The 23,671-nt window shown below is 43.6% G+C and overlaps 1 protein-coding gene across 1 annotated transcript in view; it reads right to left on the bottom strand.

Moving 5' to 3' along the window:
• Positions 1 to 23,671, bottom strand: part of MUSK (muscle associated receptor tyrosine kinase) — a 57,957-nt gene that overhangs the window by 8,457 nt on the left and 25,829 nt on the right. The window contains exons 7-15 of the mRNA XM_008629204.2: positions 20,015 to 20,174; positions 18,516 to 18,522; positions 15,473 to 15,736; positions 10,533 to 10,708; positions 10,069 to 10,092; positions 6,892 to 6,980; positions 6,383 to 6,542; positions 4,922 to 5,111; positions 4,400 to 4,591 (exon numbers count right to left, since the gene is read on the bottom strand). Coding sequence (XP_008627426.2) covers positions 4,400 to 4,591; positions 4,922 to 5,111; positions 6,383 to 6,542; positions 6,892 to 6,980; positions 10,069 to 10,092; positions 10,533 to 10,708; positions 15,473 to 15,736; positions 18,516 to 18,522; positions 20,015 to 20,174 — 1,262 coding nt within the window. The remainder of the gene's footprint in view (positions 1 to 4,399; positions 4,592 to 4,921; positions 5,112 to 6,382; positions 6,543 to 6,891; positions 6,981 to 10,068; positions 10,093 to 10,532; positions 10,709 to 15,472; positions 15,737 to 18,515; positions 18,523 to 20,014; positions 20,175 to 23,671) is intronic.

Below are 23,671 nucleotides of genomic sequence, written 5' to 3'. Positions count from 1 at the left end.
GAATGTAACCAAGTGAGATTAAGCTGCACAAAGTCTTTTAATTGGCCTTCATGCAACAGCCAGAAATTTCACCTTTGGTAGCTCATGGTGATTCAGTACAGTTCTTATCAGACCCGGAAAACTCACACTGATCTGGCACAGAGGCAGAGACTGTCTGAAGTCTTGGCAGACGGCTATCAAAGCTGACCCCTTTTGTGCCCTAAAGACAGTCTTTGCACAAATCTGCAGGGGAGCCATGGGAAGCTGCTCCCTCTGAACTTGGAGAATTCAGGTGGAGGGCCAGAAAGGGGAGTGTTTTCTGAAAAATAGGTTAATTCTCTTCTAGAACTGGGAAGAATCAAAAGAAATTACCTTGGGTAATCTCACTTGCAATTAATTAAAAGCTGAAGAGAAATTTACATTGTTTGTGCACGGGGTGGAGAGCAGCAGTCCTTGCCTGCTTCACCACCAATGTATTTGTGCACCAGTGGCATCAACCAGCTTTTAGGTACATGCTATTCAAAGAACTAACCAGTGGTACACTCAGGAATTTCAGCCTGAGCCTATCTAGAGAGCACCTGACTTAAGTTCCCAGTCAGGTTTTCTTTCCAAAGCAGTAACGATGTAAAAAAACAAGGAGCATTTTGAACCTGTATTTGAGATTTTGTCCTGTCCCCATCTCGCTCAGCATAACTCAGTTGGGTTCTCTTAGACCATTAAATGATGCAGTTAAAGTCTGCTGAATCTGGTGGAAACCTACCTTTACCGTCCTTTGGTTAAATTAATTTGTGAGCAGGAGACTGCTCTGAATCATCAGGGGCTCATTTAGAGGGGGAAGGGAAGGTTGGCGGTTTTTTTAATTAACACCCACATGGTTTTTCAGCTGTATATGAGACAGCAGATCAAAGAAATAACCTTTGCAGATGGAGAGGAGATGAGGAGACTTCTGTCAAGAAACTCCAACTATAAGGACAGCCTTGTCCCTAAGGAGGGACAACAAGTTGTGCATTTGTAGTGTAGGTCTACTGCCCTGCTAGCAAAAACTCCATACTGGCCTACTAGCAAAGACTCCACATCCAGGCTTTTAGGCAATCCTGATCTTCAGGCTTGGCCTGGACCACACAGCTCCAGCTCTGGGAGAAAACTAGCATGCTGGTCTGCACTGAACTGCACAGAGCTGGTGCTCTGCTGGCTTGAGCGTGGTCCTCCCAGGAGGAGAATCAGACACAAGGACCCAGCTAGAACAGACCTGAGCCAGGCCCTGAATTTTGTTTTAAGCATGGTTACTTCCTTATCGTTCCAAGTGTGAAGCTGCTCCTGGTGAAGACAGCAGCCTTTCAGAAGAAGCTAGTAAATGATAGCTAGACACTTCCTGTCCTAACATGTTGCTTGACCCAGGAGTGAGTAAACACTGAATCAGGGCTCACAGCAAGCCAGCTGGCAAAGGCATCGCTGGCACTGTGTGCAGAGCTGTGTTTACAGAAGAGGGAGAAACATGAGAGCAGGAGAAGTAAGAGGATTGCTAAACTTAGCTTGAGATGTCCATTTAACACACGTAGGAAAGTACATTTTATCCTTCTGAGATGGGAAGGCAATAATTTGAGTTGCGATAGTTTCAGTAACCTGGATGGACACACAGCTTTTACTACTAGATCAGCAGTCTGTACTGATATGCCAGCTGTGCACAGCCTGTAGCTTATTATAAGGGATTACATTAATTACAAAAATTACAATAAGTAATTATAAAGCCTTGGAGGGACTTTTGATAGAGATGGTAATAAAAAAAAGGAGGTCCCTCAGAAGCAATATTTCTGTGGCTCCTTCCTTGAGCCACAAAGAGCAGGCATCTCTCAGGATGTGGTACTCTTCACTTTGCAAATGCTAGATGAGATGTGATGCTTTCTTTTTTTTCTCCCAAGTCTTTCTCTCTCAGTTTCCACTGACAATAACAAAAAGTTTTAATTGAAAGAAATTGCAGTGCTGGAGTAGATGAAATCCACATAAAAGGTCTTTACACCACTTTGGCACTTGCTTAACCCAGCACTTTAGTGACATTTGAATGCCCTTTGAGAAGTCTTGCTTGATATCCATGAAAGTAATTTCCAGCTCAGAAAGGTCTGTGCAGCACATAGGTTGTATTAACGCTCCCAGAGCAGGGCCAAAGCGGCACTTTGCAGGAAGAACACCTGCCCTGCTCATGCACCACAGCAAGGTGAAGACTCCTGCAGCATGACCAGGGAGGTGATGCACCTCAGAACACCCCAAGGGCTGTGCTGGGGCTGGGACAAGAGCTGCCCTGTGTCCCTGGTGTGCAGTGCCCCAAGCACAGCTGTTGCACAGTTCCTATAGCTTTCTTCTTGTTTCAAGCTCAGATGCGTTTGGCCATCCAGGCTACAATCCATCACAGGCTAAGCATCTGTGATGATCCCACTGTGCGCCCTTTGAATTCTGTTATTTTCAGCTCTCTCTAGTAAAGAAAAATATGCCTGCTTTTCTTCCATTAGAAATAATTTATCTCTTCATTAGAAAAAAAATCCATCACAGCTATTGAAACTGTTTCCCAGCTGTAACACATTTAACCTGTACGGAACTCATTTTCTAGCAGGTACATCAACAGCATAACTATAAACATTACAAATATCTGCATTATGACTGCTTTTTGCAAGGATAGTCTTTTGCCTTTGCAGTCAACAGACACATTTCACCGAGCAGATCTTGGCTCATGGTGGGACTCTGATCCTTCCCTGGGTTTTTTTGAGGTCATCATACACAACTCCAGACACAGCTACAAAATCAGCCATGTCCCATACTTGTTAACTGCAAAGGACAAAGATAACTGTGCTGACTAAGCATGGAACTAGGCAGCCTATACACTTTCTGTCAGGAATTTGGGGATGCGACTTTAAGAGGAAACCATTACTATCCAAAGATTGTCTTGCAAAAATTATGGATTCTGTCAAGACAAACTAGACATCTTCCATCCTCCTCCTCTTTGGGGTTATCAGTTAATGATTTTTCACATTTGTAGAAGTGCACAATCTCACCTCCCATGATATTAGGGGCTGTCATCTAATATCTTAAATTTAAAACAGGTAACAATGGCTGCAAATTTCAAAAATAAAAAGTGAGAAAGTAACTAAAGGGGACACTGTAGAAGTCTAGAGATAAGGGAACTTATGTGTGTTACTCAAACACTGATATCCAGAGAGCCATGGAGCCAACCAAGGATTGTTATGGCTGGAGAAGAGGGCCATACAGAGGTAAGGCAACACTTTTCTGGGACAAGTGTCCTTGTTCTGGCTCCTGGAGATAAGCACAACACCGCACAGCAGACATGCAGGAATGAGGTCAAGAAGCAGGTGGGAATGGACAGAGGCAAGGGAGGATCAAGAACACCCAAGACCCCCAGAGGTTCCAAACCATTTCCAGAAAGGTCTGGAAGAAGGGGCTGCCCATGATAACTCACTTGTATAGAAAGTGAGAAAGTTAGCTCCAGGGCACAGAAACTTTACTATAAAAAGGCATCCCCAGAAAGCCTGGGCACACATGTGCCCCGAGACCCTAAACTTCCTGTCAACTGAATTGATGGTGGAGCCAGGACCGCTGATCTCCCTTTTTTTACTTTCTTCCTTTCTTTCTCTCCCTCCCTCTTTAATCCATCTTTCTCTCTCCCTTCCTTTTCACACTACCCCTTTATTCAAAACCCACTGCCCTGTCTTATATAGGAGGGACTATAAAATAGCTATTGCCATGTCAGGTGTGTAATTTACTAATAAAAATTTGTAACTTTTGCAGACACTCTGACCTTTACTGTTCCTTTTGACCACAAGCATCCACAAATCTTGGGTGTGCATTTCCCATTAAGGTTGGTACACCATAGACACACAAAAAAACCCCTTATTGGCCTATGTGGGGTGGGTTTTTAGGGGATTTTTGGTTTGGTTTGGTATTGTCACTGAATCAAATTGAAATTTGTTCAGGACTGAACTGTAGCATGACACAATGACTTCTGTGGTAATTACATAGATCAGTATTGCTGTTATTATGGCAATCACCACACACTGGCAATTCATAAATACTGGGAAACATAAGAATTTCACAATAGGTCACATGTCACAGGCAGTACTCTTGGCAAAAACAGTGATGATAAATTTAGCTGAACTTTTACACCAGACTTTGGTATGTGAGTAAGACATTACATCTACTAGAGAGTAGAAGGAAAGAGTAATTTGTGGCAAAAGTTTAATACTGACAGATAGTAATGGACAACAAAAACAATTATTCATTCGTACCTGAGTGTTGTGTACCATTTGGTATACGTGCATTTGAGTGGATGGATGCGGGGGTGGATGGATGATTTCCAATGCCATTTTTTCACAAGTACCTCCAGATAAAGAAGATTCACACAGAGACTGCTTACCTGGCTTGGAAGACTCTCCCAAATGCTCCTTCCCCAATATCTCTCACATATTCAATATTGTTCCTGGGATACTCCAGGCTAAGCAATTTTGGATTGAGGAGAAGGGGCATGCGTTGGTACATTGGGTTGGGGTGCAGCCGGTCCAGGAGCAGCTCGGAGGGCAGAGTGGTGAGAGTTGGTGCCTCCGACTCTCTGAAACAACAGAGTGATTTTTGGTCAGTGTGTGCACAGGCCTCAGCCAGGAGATAACTGTTCCTCCTGGGCTTATTCCTTTCAGGATGGAATAGGAAGGTACAGCAGGGCTATTGAAAGAGCCCTGCAGCAAGATGTCATGCCATGTCCCCAGTCACCACGTCATCTTCTGCTCTGGCACAGGAGTTCAACAGAGCTTGCACTGGGCTGCCACAGGCAAAGGCAGGGCTGCTGTCCCCTATGAGGTGTTCACAGGACTTTGCTCTCAGAAACAAGAAAGCCCTTTTTCAAAGCAGAATTTCTTGCACTAAATTAGGTTCCAAGCTTTACCTTTTTTTGTTTTTCCACTGTTTTCGCTGACGGCAGCAAACCAGGGTCACAATGCCAAAGATCACAACCAGAGCAAAGCTGGAGATGATCGAGATGATAACGGTCATGGAGTACGTAGGGGAAAACGGAGGAGGAGGGGGAAGATTTAGAGTGTCTCCACTTGGTTTTCTTGTTCCTAGCGATAACAATGCTGTAATGCAAATAAAATCAGAGGGTTATGCCTCTGCTGGTTTATAGAGCTTTCTCTAAGAGGAATTTACAGAGCTTGCCTGTTGTCCTGAGAATTACTGCCATTACAGATACAACCATACAACCACATGAGAGTACCATACTAGGGAAGCTCGGTTTGCAGGAAGCAAAACCCATTTGTGCTTGCCACATGTGAAAATCCAAGATCTGGTAAAGACCTATTAAGCTGGGAACACAGTTTTGGTATAGAATATTTGCAAGAGTTACAGATGGGGGGTCACATCTGCTTGTGTCTACAGTATTCAAATATAGTAATGTCTGCAGTGGGAAAGATCAATGGTGTACAGTGTAAACCACAATGTATCATGTGTCCTGAAAGGAATCTCCAAGAAGGAGTGTAAGACCACGTAAGTACAGAGTGATACTTTCTTGAAATATCCTCTTGCCCCCAACAATTTGCATCTCAGTGCCTTTATGGAGCAAATGTGGAAAACCAGTTCAAAACACACTTGGCTGTGTTATTAGGGAAAAAAAATCACATAACTACCTCCTGAGTACTTTCTGAGACATTCTAGAAAATGCATGCAATGATTGAGAACAGAAAGAAATTTAAATTCTTCATCTTAATTGCCAGCTAAACTGAAAATTACTTGTGGTCACTTATGTTCATGGAACCTCTGTTCTCCTTGCAGGAAGTTTCCAAGTGCAGTCTTATGTCCAAGCACTGAGATCCAGAAACTGCGAATCTTGGATGAAATATCTTTCAAAAATTGGTCTTTCTTTGAACCAGAAATAACAGGAAGACTTAATTTCAACATCAAAGATCAAAGATGTTTCCATCTCTTTTATGTTTATTTTTAGTTAAAATTGGGGGTGGGAGTGGTTATTTCTACTTCATTTACTTCATTCATTATCATTTTATTTATGATTTTAAACAATCACCCTAAACTAAACAATTTTGGAAAACAGCCTGAAACCCTACCTTCTAAACAGTGTGACAAATCCATTTTTCAGAATACCACAGGAAATTTCACTTCATCCTTTGGCATTTATATAACCTAGGGCAAGTTGCTCAATTTGCCCATCTTCCTTTTCCCCTCTTCAAGGGGCACATTATACCTTCTGGTTAAAGATGCTGAGTGAATCTAAGAGAAGACCGAGAACTAGCTGCATCCAGAAGACAGAAAACAGATTGGTGTACACAGGATGCCAACACCTTGCATGGCCACAAAACAACCACAGTGGTAGAAATTATAAACTCCAGTTGCCTACCATCTCCACAGGGAGACACGCTGCAGTATTCCCAGGTCACAGCTGGATCCTTTGTGTAGCACCAGGGACGCTCGTTCTCACCTCCTGGATTGCGGCAGTAATTCTCAGCATCAGACAGCTCAGGGAAAACCTGAGGAGTCCTCCTGTGCAAGTGGGGAGCCTTGGGGAAGGAAGCAAATTGTATTAGTGTTTCAGCATAATTTTGCCTGCTATTATTAGTAAAACAAATGAAAAAAACACCCAAAGGAGTGAAGCAAGACAGGGCCTTTCTTGAAACAGACTTTCAGTCACCTGCCAAAATGACAGACAATGCATCTTGATACAGGAAGCGGAACTTGCAGATTGAAATATGATGAGGTTGTAAAACGCCAGTGAGCTCAAGAATGAAGGCAACCTGTGCCCTGCTCATCCCTTTCACTAAGACTGGGCTGTCTGACTTTGGGAAGCTCCTTGGAAAAGCAAACCTCGAGCACAGCTCTCCATTTGATGGATCTCACACTTATGCACACCTGATCACTCCACTTCTGGCAGGGAATCCCGGATGCTGTGATGTTGGCTGTGCCCTGGTAAAACTGGCCATTGCCACTGTAGCAAGTCCCTGGGAGGGGAAAAAAAAGCATGGGATCAAGGCATTTCAGACCATGTCTTGCAGCAGAGACTCACAACAATAAAGTTGATGTCATTACATGAGAGCATCTGACAGCATCAGATTTGAAGCACACAGAGGACTAGATGACACAGGCAGGGTAGCCTCCTCTTTACACTCTAATGGATTTTGCACTCAATACATAGGATCAAATCTGATAAAACTTCAAAGAGGGCACTGGAGCTCTCTCAGACTGAGAAAACAGGCTATGTGCCTGTGATGGTTGAGCTGCAACTACCTAGTTCACAGCACATCCATGCAGAAAGTGCAGGGCAGAACCACACTGAACCCATCCAAGCCAAACCAAGGCAGAAAGCAAATTGCAGCACTGGTTCTGTGATTCACAGCCTGAATTCTTACTGGGGCACCAACAGGAAGACACTCATGTTCCTCAGATTGGTAGCAGGGAGCTGGGATTCATAAAGTTGCCCTCCTCCTTCTTCTGTACAGTGCTTATCCTCTTTGATTATTTGGAAACAGCCTATGGTTTTCAGCATGGATGGAAACCCTACCCTGAAGTATGATCTCAACTATGACCTGAAGGAATAGTATCAGTATAAAACTGTTGTTTATAATGAAGATAGTGTAGTCACTTTGCATACACAGGACTTGTTCCAGATGCAGAAAAATTAGGCAGAAAATCTTGAGATTTTACTACAGGAATATGCATAAATGTCCTCATAGGACATATGTGCTCACATGCACCTGTCCTCATGGGAGAGTTTAATGCATGCTGGCATAATCTAGGAAGCAGAAAGAGAGCAGAGGAGATGCAGCCTTATGCATTTCAGCTCATAGTAGCTAATATTCTGTAAACTCAGCTGAGCCAAGGCTAACATTCTATTGATGGCATACATTAGGGTGCACTGAATTGTTAGCCTTGGTAGACAAATTAACAAACCAGCAAATACTTTTGTCATAATTTTATTTTCTATTATGTTCATAACTTTGCAGCTCAGGAAAAAAGAAGAACAAGAGGAAACATGATATGTTCTAAAATTATTATTTTTTAAGCAAATATTATTCATCTTCTTGAAAGTTTTGCATAAGGGTTGACCCAAATTTGACACAAGGCTATGTGTCTGGAGATTGTACTCCTTCTCATGTAGGAGGACCATAGTCAACACACCATCACGACTATCTGCTGTTTTCCTCTTGCATCACCCACTGCTCTCAGGATTGCAGTTATGTATCATGATAGACTCAAGTTACTGAAGTTTTACCAGGTAGCAGACACTACACACAAGTAGGTAGAAACACTGCCTTTAAAGTGTTAACTCCAGGTGAGTGAGCTTAAACAAAAGATCTAGTTCATTTAGCCCTGAGGCATCCAAACACTTCAGTAGAGGAATGATGTGGACTTTATGAGAACACTTAAACCCATCACAAATTCGAAGTAAAATACTCTAATGTGGATTTCTTTGACTGATATGTAAATAGCATTTACGACTCACATCTGCAACAAGATAGCAGCCCCTACATAACCAGCACCTATAGCTCTGCAGAGATGTAACATTTTGTTAAAGTGTCCTGGAATATACTTGTGTGCCTGAGCCCAGCAGTTTGTTTTGCATTCAAAGGGAAGGAAAACAATGCCTGAAACATGCCTCATGACACAGCTAGTAATAAACATGAAAAAGAGTTCTGCACAGATCTGAAATAAATGTCAGTGGGACACCTTGAAAGATCAGTGTGGAGAGCTCTAGGTGCAAGAGTAACACTGAGAAACAACCTCTGAATCCTTCATGCTCTGGAAACGCAGATGCTTTCATAAACTGTCCTGCCACAATGAGGACAGAGGGAATAATATAGCTGGTCCATCTGGGCATTAATGAATCATTTGATAGCAAGCTAGAAAACAGTTCAGTTCATGTTCAACAAACCCTTGTGCACACAACAGTGGCTCTAAAGTAAAAAAGAGGGGGATATATTGCTAAAATGTTACTGTTATATTTTCCTGGTTCATGACTGAATATTGCATGTCTGTGCAATGCCACTCTGGGAAAATGCTGTGGAAGCTGAACAAAAAAGGTCATGCATACACAGGAGACAGAGGATATGTACTGAAACATCTGTGGGGAGGCTGAAGCCATCCCATGAATGCTCCACACATATGCTGACACCCCTGTCTTGTGGTCCCTCCACCAGGGCAGGGATGGCTGCGCATGCAAGCTGTAGGCACTGGGCCCACAAGGTGCTGAAGCCCTTTTCTCCATGTATGCATCACTGGGCACCTAGGGCTTGGGTTGCCAGGTGGAGCCAAGGTTTTTCCATGAAAGAATATTCCCCAAAATTCTTGATTTTACTTTGGGTTTTGTTGGGTTTTTTTTAACTTTCCCTCTCTCTGTATGAAGAAGGTGCCTGCCACTGCTAAATCTGCAGACCTCACCTGCTTAAACAAATAGCAGGAGAGAGATTCTTCCTTTTTCCAGTGAGGCAAGTTCAGTGGCTGAGCTTGAAACTGCAGTTTCATGTGAGTGGAAGAGTTGGGTGTGCGTGTTGCAGCCATGAGCAGCAGCAGGGCAGGAGCCTGACAGAAGTCAAGGCAGTACCGCAGGGGATGTCTGGGTCTCACCACTGGTCATGGGAGGGTCATACAAGAAACAGCCAGGCTTCAGAAGTGATTTGAGGAGAATACTGGAAGGTTAAGGTATTTCAAGACCAGCCTGACATAGGTAACCATGTCATTAACATATAAGGCTTGGATGACCTCAGTATCAGAAATACAAATATGGGTAGAGCAGAGCTAGAAGCAATGGGTAGAAAGAAAAGGAAACAGCTGGAAGGAAGGGTACCACCTAAAACCACCATGCCTCTCTCATAAAAAGTTACCAGCCCATGGTCTCCCCAACCTCTGAAGAGCTGGAAATGTGTTTCCCCATGCCTTGGATGTGGAAACCCAGACATTCCCCAGCAATAATAACCTGAATTCAGCCAGCCAGGACAAGCAGAAAACACAAAAATTCTGTGCAAATGGCAGCTTCAATGAAGAATATCGTGTTCACCTCTAAAAACAAAAAGTCTGGAGCAGTCTACTTACTGGTTATGTTCTCCTTCTTAAAATCTGTAAAAAGATAAGACAAGATGTAAGGAGGGATTGTCCAGGATGTGGTATTACTGGATGCTTACTTAGAAGCATGTTACAGGAAAAAGTCCCCTCCCTAGCAGTGCTTAAACAGCTTTTTTCTTTGCAAAAGCAGCTGAGTGGCAATTTTGCTATCATTAGGACCATTTTTTGAGATTGTTATTATCTTCTCAATAAAGATCCAAGCTTTATTTACTTGAGGGATTTTTCCCACACCCCAGTTGGACAAGAGAGGCCAACAGCCAAAGCAGCTGTCACAATTCCATGCACAGGTGCTGACAGGACAGTACCCACCATTGCCTTTTACTTTAGTTGTAAATTACGGATCCTGTCTTTCCCTTCTCCCTTATCAAGAACACAGGTCTCTGGACAAGTCAGCAGACTGTGCCACCTTACCAAAGCAGCCTGTGCCACCTTACCAAAGAAAGGGATGTGGGTGCAGGAGCTGGGATTTTGGTGCAGGCTGGGCAGCCTATTGCATTCAGGAAGAGTGAGCAGCATCAGCCCTGGCTTGTAAATCCCCTTCTGAGAGTTCTCCTCCATTGAGAGCCATTCCTTAAAGCAGTAGAGATCCTTTACAGCAAGGCAATTCTCTCTACATTGTTTTGCAAAAAACAGTGAAATACAGCTGTCAAGTCAATGGCTTGATAAAAATAGCTGCACTTAGCAGTGATGTACAGGGGTTATGCAAGCTGACAGAAATCCATTAATGGGGTGACACTTCTTTAAAGCCAGTCTTTCTGGCCCATAAACCATAAAGGAAACTGTATGAAATGCAACCGCTTCCTTTAGGAAACATACAAAGCTGTATTTTTAATGAAGCAGGGTTATGCTCAAAACACAACACACACCAGTCTGTGAGGAGTTCATTCCTATCTTTTTCTACAGATTTTTTGACGTCTTCTACTAATAAACATCGTAGAATCATAGAATGGTTTGTGTTTGAAGAGACATCAAAGATCATCTTGTTCCAACCCCCTGCCATGGACAGGAGCACCTTCCACTGGACCGTGTTACTCAAAGCCCTGTCCAGCCTGGTCACTTCCAGGGATGAGGCATCCAGAACTCCCCTGGACAACCTGTGCCAGTGTCTCACTACCCTCACAGTAAAGAATTTCTTCCTATTATCTAACCTAAACCTACTCTCTTTCAGTTTGAAGACATTCCCCCTTGTCCTGTCGCTACATACGCTTGTAAATAGTCTCTCTCTCATTTCTAGAGTTAGAATTTTTCAGTATATTCTAAAAATCTCACTTGGCTTCTCTAAATTACACATTGAAGTATCATCTACTAAAAGCAAGACATGAGCTGCAATTCTTAATCTTCTTCTATTAAACATTTGTATATACTTCTATTCTCATTTAATCACTAATACAATTTTTTTATTTTGTCTACAGAAAATTTTAAATCCTTTTTTTCTCTGTAGCTATCTGCAGTAAAAGTTTTACAGTGCCTGGTAAAAAAGTGGCCTGTCTCCTGCCTAGTGTATTACCTCCTTAAAAGTGTGAAACTTTCACTGACAAGAAGTGCTTCAGATGTTTAAATGGGTCTTATATGAGAAATTGTTTGTGAAGAAGGGCAAGGCAGAAATACCTGCACTAGAAAAAAAAAAGAAAAAGAAAAAAAAGAAAACACACCATAGTGGGAAGTTTGTGTATTTGTTGTATTGGACAACTTATCAGTGATTTGCTTATTTATGTAGCAATTCTTGAGAGCCTGAGTTACAAAACCAGCTTTGAGATCATGTGCAGAGATTACTTTTGCACAGCTCAGCTGAAGTCTTTCACAGATCCACAACTTTTCCAACCATCACACAATGATGCAGAAAGAGAAATGTACTTGTGGGGTCTGTGGTGAAGGATTTAGCCTAATTCACCACCTGGTGGGCTTATGCAATTTCTTTAATTATACAACAGTTTTGGCAAGAGCAGATGGGCATGAGTTTCAGTAATGACTAACAACTATGCAAACCCTCTAAAGTACCTGGAGGATGGAGGTCATTGGGAATTCTACCAGAGCAACAGCTTTTCTGCAACATTAGTGGGTGCCCTTCAACTCAGTAGGCTGAAGTCATCAATGCCCAGCTGCTCTGTGCTTGATTTTAGCAAGTCCTGGTTCATTCCTTCCTCCCTTCCATGGAAGCCAGAATGCAGCCAGATGGCAAATTTGTCTTTGTTATGCTAAACAACATGTGGAACAGAAATGACCTTGTGAAGTAAAGAAATATTTAGATAGGGAAATGAGCAAAACTTGCTTTTGAAGCACTGGCTGAGACTTGGGAGATCTGGGTTGAATTAGGTCTGTTCATTCCTGGATCCTGAGCATCCTTAGATAAGTCCTTTATTCGGTGTTCGATTGCAAAACACAGAAGACCACTCTTCTGCAATGCTGTCTGCTCCAGGGTTAAAGGAAAGTTATCTGCACCCTGGAAGAACAGTAAGGCAGCCAGAGGGAGGGATGGTCAGTCACCTCTAGCTGGGTTCATACCATTGTTGTAACACTTGATGCTGAGCAGTGAGAGCTTGCTGAGGTCATATGCAAAGATTACTTCAGATTATTATTAGAAACGTTATGTCATGTAAATGACAGATGGACAAAGAACAGCAATGGCAGAAGACAGCAAGTGTGCCAGTAGTGTTTCTAGGGACCACAAGAGATTATTTAAAAGACGGTAGGGACACACAGACCCAAACAAAGGGAGACTTTCCCCAACACAAGACTGTTCCCTGCAGCCTGATCACTTCCTATCAGCAGTGATTGAAAAAGAAATTGAGGGTGTTTCTTTTGCTGTTGCAATAGCAGCCAGTGGCAAAAGGCAGATGTAATCAAGAATTATGAGATCTCACTTTCCCTTAAGAACTCTCATTTTAATCAATTTGCATCTAAACTTAAATTAAGTGAAACTTTTCCCTTGTGGCTTTCTTCTGTTTCATTTCAACTTGTTTTACTCCCTGATTAATTTTATAAAGCTTTACTCAGCCTGTCAGTTGTTATTCTTGCTAGCTAGCTTCCAAACCAAATGAACATTTAAAAAAAAACCGACATGGAAAGAGGGAAATTGGTGCAGAGAATAAATAATAAGACAAAAACACATAGAAATACATCGAGGGCAATATGTCCCTCAAAATCTGGGAGAACTCTCCCACATCTGAGAGAGTTAAATTCTTACTCATGAAGTATTTCAGCTGAAAACTTGTGTAGTCTAGCCAGCTTCTGCAGAAAGCTATAAAGTTGTCAGTGAAAAGTAGTTAAGATAATTGGAAAGTAGCCAAGACCATGTGAGATGTGTTCAAGAGCCCCCAGACCTCTCTCAGCCATTAAGAAGTTTATATTAGATGTCTGAGTTATCAAAAGGAGTATTGGCCTTTGGAAGAACTGCTGTCCAGCTGATGTGCTCTGAGGACAGGAACTGGGAAGGATACTATTCCAGAACTTTTGTTATGAAGAAAGCTGCAATAAAATTTCGGGGGAGAAGGGAGGAATAATTAATAAAAACCAACAGGCAAGCCCATTAGCATCTAGACATATTTGCAAATGCTGTAATTGTTAGCTCAGGTGCACCAAGATCAAGTGCATATTTATGTTGATTTATATAATTCTGACTTCAGATGTGCCCCAGAAGTACAGGTCTTCAGTCAAATCACTGTGAGTTCAGGTCTTGCAGGGCCACTCATGAGCAGGCGTAAATGAAGCAAGGCCCAGATCTAACTGATATTCTTTGTAGAGCACTGTGCAAAACCCTCAGCTGACTAATGTGCTGTGCATATGTGGCTGAGATATAAATACTGTTACACATCTTGAAAAAAGGAAGAGAGATCATGTATTTAAGGGCAAAATGACAAAGACCAGAACAATGAGGTGGCAGGGAGGAGCCTACCAGCTAAAAGCAGATTTTAGTACTTGGCTGCATGATTATATCTGGATAGTTCCATATAAACTTCTTTCATAGGATATATGCCACCACTGTGTCAATGGTGGAATACTTGCAGCATAGGTACCAAATAGAAAACTAAATGTATAGTCAATATTCATACTGGGATTTTCCTCTGTGCCTTTGTTTTAGAGATATTAAAGGAGAAGCAACCAACAAGGTCCAGATTACAAAAACAACATGCTGCTGATTGTCCTAAAAAGCCCCTACATAACTGGAGAAATGATTGCCATTAGACATCTGGCCCAATTCCAACTAGCAGTGTGCCTGCCATATCTGTAGAAAAGATTTGTATTTCATTTGAGACACTAGAGTTGGGGCTACTCTTTCAATAAACACAGATCTGAATAGTGTTTTAAAATGTGTTTCAAGGAAGACAAGAACAAAGCATTGCACTTTAGGCAGGGATGTCAGCTGCCCAAATGTGAAATGGGTAATGACTAGGGGCTGAATATGTCAGGAAAAAAGAAAGCTTCACCCTGATATATGTATGTGGGGCTGTCCTTTGCAAAGTACACCAAGCAATCATAATTCCATTATGGTTAAAAATAACAAAACCTAGACTGGACAGAAGAGCAAAAGCTATGTGAAGAGCTTGGGAAAACCTGTTTTATTCTAGTCAGAGAATCTGGGGAAGATGTAAGATCTCACTGAAAAGAGGAAGGGAAGAAACTTGCCTCCATGACTAAGGTGGGAGGACAAGGAATGAGGGAAAGACAGCTCAGGAGGTTACATAGTGGGGGAGCAGTGTCTCTGTCACTGGGATGTGTTTACAAATACTTGTCAACAGTAGATTAGCTATAGTGAGAGATGCTTTGGACTCCTCAAGGTCCCTGTCAGCCTAATTTCAATGCACATTTCTCTGTATATAGAAGGATACAATAACCACATTGGAGTTTTGGTTTAGCAGGTACAATTACACAGGGAATGTCTCAGGTCTCATCATTTTTGTCACATTTTTGTCATAGCAGAAAGTGCTAAATGATTGGTGTATTGCCTTGGCCAGATTTGTTGCATCTTCTGAAGCCAAATTTACTCAAAATTTCAAAGAAGCAGTTGCTTTTTAAGGTAATAATACATACATACTGGACTAGTAACATTTAACAGATAATGATATGTTAATTATTGAAACTACTTATGTAATTCAAATCGATATTTCTTTTCAACACTGTCCTCTAAATACCTGATATAACATAGAAGTCTAGACTTGGAATTCAGACCATACCCTAGCAATGAGCACAGTGAAAGCTGAATCAGTCTGTGTGTACAGAGGAGAGAGCAAAGGGAAAACCCGTGCAAAGCTAGAGGGCACAGTTTCCCTCAGCTTCACTTGCTACTGCAAGCCAGGACAGTCCCTCACCACTCCCCTGCTGCCTACACATCCCCATGAAATGAAAGTGAAATATGAGCATTTTTTTCTTCATTTACCTGCACACTGGTTTTGGAGCTGGCCCAGCTCCCGAGGGATTGCACTCCTGGAAGATGTAGTTACACAGCAGAGACTCAGCAGCCGGTTGGCAGAATGAACTCACCATTTTCAGTTCAGTCCAGGCAGTGTGCACAAGCAGCTCTTGGGTCTCCTCTGGGTCAGCATACGAGGAGTTGAAGAAAACAAGAGCATTCTTCGCCAAGATAGCACTACACACCTCACCTCTGTACGTGCTGCAGTAACCGGCCTCACCCTTGTACAGCCTGATGTTGAGGACAAGAGTACACACACAGAGTAAGCTCACAGCCCTAAACAGCTGCACAAGCACAATGGCTCTCTTTCTGAATGAAGTGGCATGTGTAAGGCTAACAGAGGGCAGAGGAGATGGTAGAGTTTATAACCACTAAAACCAGCTAATTTAACCCAAGAATGAAACTTCTGCAAGGTACCCTGGTGTCATCCCTGGTGAGCTGCAGGGATGAGGTTCTGACCAAGTGTTGTTAACATTATAAGTGGACAAAAGACTGAGCGATCACGTAGAACCATGACCTAGCATGACCCCTCACCCTGCCCCTAGGCTCTAATGGGAAAATATTTTACTTTCCTGCTACCCTGCAGTAGGGATCAGCCATGCTTCTTGCCGCAGTCCTGTGATAACCTGGGATTTTTTGCTCTGCTGTCTAACAAGAGGTAGAGTCTAATTTAAGATAGACTCGATGAGCAGGAGCCAGGTTAGTTCAACACAATCCTGTGCCAGGGAATTTTTCACAAGATCAGACCAAACTCCTGCCTGCCCTTTCTCAGCTCCTGCACCATTCCTGACCCTGCCCCTACCCCTCTTCCACATGTTTAGCTGGGGGAGTCAGAGACGAGGAAGGCACAAGCTTCTGTGTTTTTCTTCCCTGCAAGGTGCATCTTCTCTCTTCACCACATATCCCCCTTTGCAAAGTCCTGTCACATACATGGAGACAGAGCTATGCAAGAGCAATAAAAATCACAATAGGGTCATCTCCTTTGAGGGCCATTTATTTATCTTTCCCATGTTTTTTGCATCTAGAAGGGGACGTCTACCCCCCTCCCCCCCCGCCCTTCTTCTCCGTGGCTGTCATAAGGGAGCAGCAGGGTAAGGGCAATGCACAGGTCAGCCATGCTTCCAGTAGCTCCCACTATCACCCAACAGCAGCAAGGTTGGTGGGTGAGGAGCTGCCCTCTGCCTAGGCAGCCCGTGGGATGCAGTGTCCTCGGTATGGGAGGCAAAGCTGGGAAAACAGACTCCCTGTGTGTGGGGGATGGCCAAATCAGGGCAGGGAGGAGGGCTGGGTGCAGCTGTCCCCACTGCTCATTTGGTCAGTGTAACTGGGGTCAGGGAGTTCAATTCACAACATGCCAACCATTTGGAGCAGTCAACAGAGCTATTTGTATCTTTGCCTTTTATTTCTTTCCCTTGTCCAAATAATCACCCATTGTTGACTGTGGGGTTTCTTGCTGTTTTTTTCTTCAGAAAGCTGGAGGTACATGAACAAGGGATTACACAGGATGCTCACATTTCTGTTCTTCAGATGCTGCTCTCTGCAGATGACACTCCCTGGCCTTGTTTTAGCTGCTCTATTTTGGGCTCCATGTGAATTTTTTTTTTAATTCTGTTTCTGTGTCGCTTGGATGAAAAATACAGGAAGGCACCAATCCCTTGAGGTTTACCAAAATGGCAGTGATGCTGTGACACAGCATCACCCCAGGCTCCATGGACACACCTTCACGTGACACAGGAGTCCACCAGCACTCTGCACTAGTCTCACAGCCCATGACATCTCCCCAGCACACAGCAGGTTTCCCCAAAGCAATGCAATGAGCAGCACCCTGCTAGAACTATTCTTGGCATGGCAGGGGTCATGTTATTTATATTTTCCTGATGATTCCCATTGTGCTTAATCTGAAAGTTTCATCCTTCCTGTGCCCCAGAGGCAAATGCAGGGACAGGTGTGCATGGGGTAGCTGTGCTGCTGACTTCAGGGGACTGCAGAGACAGCCTGAGAAGAGCCACCTGTGCTAACATTATGTTCCCTTGCTCTTCCAAAATATGCGAGGAGACAGACCAAGTCGCAACAGAGAAGTAGCAACAACGTGTTTCTCACAATGACTTGTCACAGAAAAGGAATGTCTTACAGCAAATGTTAAGAACATCTATGGGACAGAAGGGCTGAGCTCTCGATCTGTGTTCCCATGCCTGTCATACCTGCACTGGTGCAGGTGTAAGGCATAAGTCTGCCATTGTCATTGAGTGGTCACTTAATCACTTACAAATTCCCTGAACCAATCCTGCAAGCTCCTGTGATGGAGACAACAGCCTTTGCAGGGAGTCTGTGTCAGCAGAGTGGCAAAGCCATTTGCTCAGACTTTCCCAGGCTCTGTTCTTTTCTCTGATGGCCAAAAGCTTCCAGCCCATCTCCCAGGCTAACACTCTCATTTTCTTTCTAGATTGATCTGCCAGTGCACCATGTAGAAATATGGTAAGATTCTAAAAAGAAAAAGACAGCTGAATTTTTCAGTACTCCAAAAATTACAAAGCAGAAGTGCATTTCTCATCACATGTAAGTGGCTTCACTCATCCATAACTCTGCTTGGAGCAAATATAAATTTCTCTTGCCCTAATCTGTTGAACACCAAACCAAATTACATTTATTACCTGTGAACAGGCAGGAGTTTAACTTACAGTTAAACTTTGCTGTGAAAATTTATAAGGTCAAGTGAAACTGTGGATCTGTAACCAAATAGAATTTACTTCAGAATATTTTGCCCACTACCATATTTCAAACATCCTTACTGCTGGCTTTACTCAAAACCATCCTTATCTACCTGAGCTCAGTCTCCAACTATGTCTCTGTGAAAGAGCTCAGTGATCCCTTCGGGTGAACATCATCTGCACAATTGGCATCCAGAAACCCTATCCTTTCATTTAAGCCAAACTAACCAAATCCCTTGGTTAATCATGCTCCTTTCTGGCCCAGAAGGAGCCTCCACCAAACCACAGAAAGTCGTTCTTACCTCCACTCTGCCAAGAGGCACCAGGATCCAGGAATTGTGATGAACCAGAAGAAAGAAGGAATGGAAAAGACATCAGTGACGTTGTTCCCTCTGAGATGCGTAAGTTAAGATTTCCATGCTAGGAAATGTGTCTGAGAACTGTAAGCTGTCTGAAAAAAAAATGCACCTAATTCTGTTCTTTTTTGTACCTTATTGTGGGGGAGAAACATTAGGCAGCACTGAATACTGTAAAGTGAGAAGGAATGAGGAGGAGGAAGTGGATTGTTGATGGCAGTGCCAGCTGAAGTAGACTCTTGCATCCTAAACCCACACTTTCATCCTGATCCTTTGGATCCTATGTAACCAGCAGGTAGCATCCTCTGTTTAAGCCATGTACACATCCTTTACTTCAGGCAGCAGCTGTAACAGGTAGGAGAAGCCAGGGCTGGAGATGCAGCGCTGGCACACAGCAGTGGCCCTGGCTTGCAGTGCCATAGGGAGCTGGGCTGTGCCAACGCACGGAGGAGGAACTGGCCATCAGCCAAGGGCCAGGACACCTCTGTCCTGGGAGCCTTGTGAGCTGGGACAAGGCCAAGGCAGACTCCTGCTCAGGTCTAGAGGGGTGCTCCTCTTGCTGAACACACACAGCCTGGAGGAGTACAACTTCTCACACCAGCCCAAAGCACCTGTCTGCTCCACTGCATTTGTCTCTCCAGGACAGAGACTTGCCTGGGTAAAAGCAGAAGTGTGGATGGGAAATACAGCACCAAGTGTTGAGCATCTTATGGGGCAGAATTTCCTGCTAGGTTTCAATACCCAGTGTAAGAAAGGGCATGATTATTTTCTCAAGAAAGCAGAAGCTAAGGCACAGAGAGATGAACAGGTGCCTGCCTGGTTAAAAGCAGTACCAGGGCTACCATCCCATGTCCTGTATGATTCCTCTTTCCCCCTCTTTCCCCTAACTAAATTCCCTGTCCAAAGAGGGAAGGCACAAGCTGACACCTTTCTCTCTGTGTGCCAAATGCTGTTATTTAGCTCTGACAGAGATATTTCTCCTCTTTGGAGAATCCTTTTTACATCTGGGAGATGTCCCTGAGAGAAGAGATAACTGCAGGGAAGGCAGGGTACTACTCTGACAGCAACCATCCTGCTTTCTGGATGCCAACCCCTTGTGAAGCTGAACTGCTTGAAGATATTTTCACTTTGCTGTTAGATGATACCAACGCTGGGTCATGACCACAACTTCCTCCACATGGATGAACTTACCAAGTGTGCTTCTGGGACACAAAGTACAAGACAGCATCAAACACTCAGGAAATGACAGCTATTCCAGTCTCCAAAGTGTAAGAGTATATGAGGAAATAGCCTGGTGGAGGATGCACTTGTACTCAAATTTAGGCCCCTGCACACTATCAGCTCTCCAAGGCTTCCCCTCTTCCTCCAGAGTACTCCACACCCCTTTCCTCTTCCCCAGCAGGAAAGGTTAAAAAAAATGAATGGCCTCTTCTTTCCCTGCATACCTGAAATGCTGATGGTTGCTGCTGCTTTTGCGGCTCCAAAAGTTTTGCTGTGTTTGTTTGTGGCGAGGCAAGTGAACAGGCCAGGTCGGGTGACGTACACTTGCAGTCTGGAATCAACCACTCTGTCTTTGACACTTTCTGCTACAGACCCTGCAGAAACCTAAAAGAGTGAAAGCCCAGTGCAGTAATATATCCAGCAAAAAGGCAAACAAGCAAACCAAGGAAAAATCTAAGAGACACAGCCCCAAGCATCTAAATTAGCAGAGGAAGATGTGGCAAGGAGACAAAAGTGGCGGAGAGCTAAAGCTGCTGGCATTACTTTGGTGCTTTCCTAACAGCTGACTTCACATGTAAAAATAAATGTTAAAAGATCTCTCCTATTTCACACTTCAGCAATACTTTTGCAATTAGGTTTCAGTTCAAGAGGGTCATAGTCACAATTTGGCTTATGTAATTGAGCTGGCTGATTACTACAGGGCTTCTTGTAGTAGATTGTTTGCCTCTTCATGCCTTAGCAAGGAAGAGCACAAGATGACTTTGTGAACATCCGCTATACAGAGGAAGAAAAGAAAATAGTTTGGAAGTCATTGATTCTGGATTAATGTAACCACTGCCATACTCTCAAAGCAGTCATGAGCAAAGAAAAGTGCTCTGGCTCTGGCTTCAGCAGATATCTGGTAGATTTACTTATGTCACAACTGGAAATATGGAAGGGGCTGCAAATACAATGATTAGGGCTAATTTTGGCCAGCTCTTTTCCCAGATCAGAAATTCCCAGTTAAATGAACTTGAAGCCTGCTGAGTGTGGTGCGTTGGGCTTGATTTACAATCAAGTCTTCCCTGCTGATATGGCATTCATTAAAGTAGGAGATCATGGTACATTCAAACTCTGTCTTGTAAAGGCAGTAGGAAGCAGAGCACTGCCTGCTCTAACCTTCATACTGATAGGAAGCATCAAATGTAATTCAAGTGAGATACGTCGCCTGTGGATCCCGTAGGTGTGACCTGACCTAAGGACATTGCAGATTGTTTCCCTGGATCTGTCCCAGCAAATCACTCTGCCTATGCATCTAACTCAGACAGAGATATCAATCTGACCTCCCTGGAGGTTGGTAAAAATGCACTTCCAATGAGATCTTTAAGTGAAGTGAAATACCCATAGGTATTGACAACGATAATTGAAAAAGCAAGAAGGAATGCATCAACATTGTATCACATGTCTTGTAAGCAGATTGGATTCTCTATGAAAAGAAAATGCTGGAAAGAATATATTTGTTTTGCCTCACTCAAGCTCAGCTTGGAGTTGTGGTGAGAGAATGTTCATGGGAAGAAATCACTAAATAATCAGACCAGCACAGTTTGTAAGTACTGCAAGAAGTGTGTCAGCTGCTGTGCAAAGGCAGGGACAGGGGATATTTTCAGCCTTATAACATGAAGTTCATTCAAGGGGGTGGGAGCTCAGGGGATATTTTTTCACAGATTTCTCTTTTGTTACAGTGCTGTTCAAATTTAATTCTAGAGTCTTTTTCTCCCTAGAAATGATTCAGCACTAAAATGGTACAGGTACCTTCTCAGTGGGAAGGAGGAATTTCCTATGGGCCGCCCCTGCTTTCCAGCATCTTAGTGGGATAGGCAGCTGCTTGCCCTGAGCAGCTTGTGCTAACCCAGTCTTCTCTCCCTGCTTGCTCCTCAGGTGTACCAGTTCTGGCAGCACTGGACTGTGCCCACTGAGCACGGAAAACTGGGATTGTTCCTTCCAGCTTGGGACACAGGAGGAAGAGGTTTCTCAGGTAACTGCAAGCAATACAAGCAGTATGCACCTTGTGCAGTGGAAAATCACAGGTAGTGGTGCCTAGGACTTCCACACTGGCCAGCTGTTTTTTTCTCTAGTGGAAACCTCAGGACGTTCACTTGTGTTAATTGATTCCCTTTCCTTTTCAAGCACATTTCCTGAGATTTTGTTTCCAGAAGTTCTCTTTTTAGCCTTTAAAACATCACCTCAGCTACCAGGAAATTAGAGACCTCTTCAAATCTTCACATCTGGCTCATTTATTCCTGGATGTGTGGAAAACTACATTATAAGGTCCATGATGCCACGTGGTGCATAGCGGGAGGAAAATGAATTGTGTTTCTATTTATGTAGGCCAGGCAGCTGCTGCACAGAGGAGTTTCCATCCTCCTCTTCCAGGGCAGCTCAATAAGCTCAGCAGATTCCCATTCTTTGAGCCTCAGGACAATTACAGGCTGGTGTTCAGAGACCATAATGTCACAGCCATGCTGCATCTTCAAATGACTCACCATTACTGTGAGCCAGCCCTCAGATTCACCATCTCCAGTCCACTGGCTTCCTGCTGCCTTTTTTTTTAAGGTTTCCTTGTCATATTTAAAGTGAAGCAATCTGGAGCATTACCTTCCTGGGACTGGGAGGAATTCCAGGAATTCAGACAGGAATGGGGCAGAACAGATATGACTAGTCAGGCAGTGGCCCCAAGCAGGTGCTGAGCACCATCTCATGCACCTCAGTTCTGTGTGGGACCCACGCATTAGGATCTCAGCAGAGCACAGATCTGTGCTCTGAAAATATGCTGTTCTTGCCAGGCACCTCAGACTCCTGCAAAAGGTTTAATTCCCAGGGGAAGAAGTCTTAAATAAATGCCTACTGTTGCCTCAAATTATATACTGTCAGAAACCAAGCACCCAAGTGTCTCAGCAGGCTGATCTGATCTCTTTGCTGCTCTGCCTAGCAACCTTGAGGGAATATAGAAAATTAACCTTAATCAGACTGAAGGACACAATAAGGTATAGAGGAAGCAAGGAAAGCAAGGCAGCCTGCAGAGTAGCCACGGGGTCTTAATAACGTGTTTTAATGTACAGAAAGAGAAGACACAAACCATGATGATGATAGCCCCCTGAAGTAAGAACCAAGGGGATTTATTAGTCCTGTTGAGCAAGCAACTCCACAGGAATAGTCCGGATCAGCCTTTGCTCAGAAGGACTTGGGGTTGATAGGGTGTCAGTGAGAAAGAGCAGAGGCAAATTGCCAGCCTGCATTCAACAGACACTCCACCTGCCTCCATAGCGTCATGCTTTGGGGCTCACATCCTTAAAAAAGTTGTCAAAAGACCAGAGTATAAAACATGTTCACCATAAGCACAAGAAGACTAGGGGAAACCCATGGCAGGCTTGGGCTGCAGAGTTGCCGTGACTGTGGTACCCTCCTCACTCCCACACAGGCAATACTAGGTGTCAAGCAGCTCTTCAGGTCACTGAAGTGAAGGCATTGCAATAGCCTACATACAGACATGAAAGCCAGACAAATTTGAAGCAAGTACATATCTTAAGTGGTCAGGATCATTGGACCACAGAGTCTTTCCTGTGAGATGCAGTAGATTTGCATCCCTTTGTGCCTGCTGCTGAAGAACGTATGCCTTTCTTAAGAACATGCCTCTGGCAAGGGATAAATTGATGACATATTTCACATCACCTAGGTCAGTCTAGAGAATTTCGGGTCTATGCTCTTCTTTAAATATGCTGTGCGTAATGGTGTTCCACAGGTATTTTACCTCAAGATGGTTTGCTCTGTCTAACTCCTTGGTTTGTGTTACTTTATCAAATGCGCAAATTTGACTTGTTATTGTTACCACATTATTTAAAAAG

This window comes from Corvus brachyrhynchos, unplaced genomic scaffold (genome assembly GCF_000691975.1).
Source record: "Corvus brachyrhynchos isolate BGI_N302 unplaced genomic scaffold, ASM69197v1 scaffold90, whole genome shotgun sequence".
NCBI classification, from domain to species: Eukaryota; Metazoa; Chordata; class Aves; order Passeriformes; family Corvidae; genus Corvus; species Corvus brachyrhynchos.
Note: the sequence above shows the minus strand (reverse complement) of the source record. Positions and strands in the feature narration are given on the sequence as shown.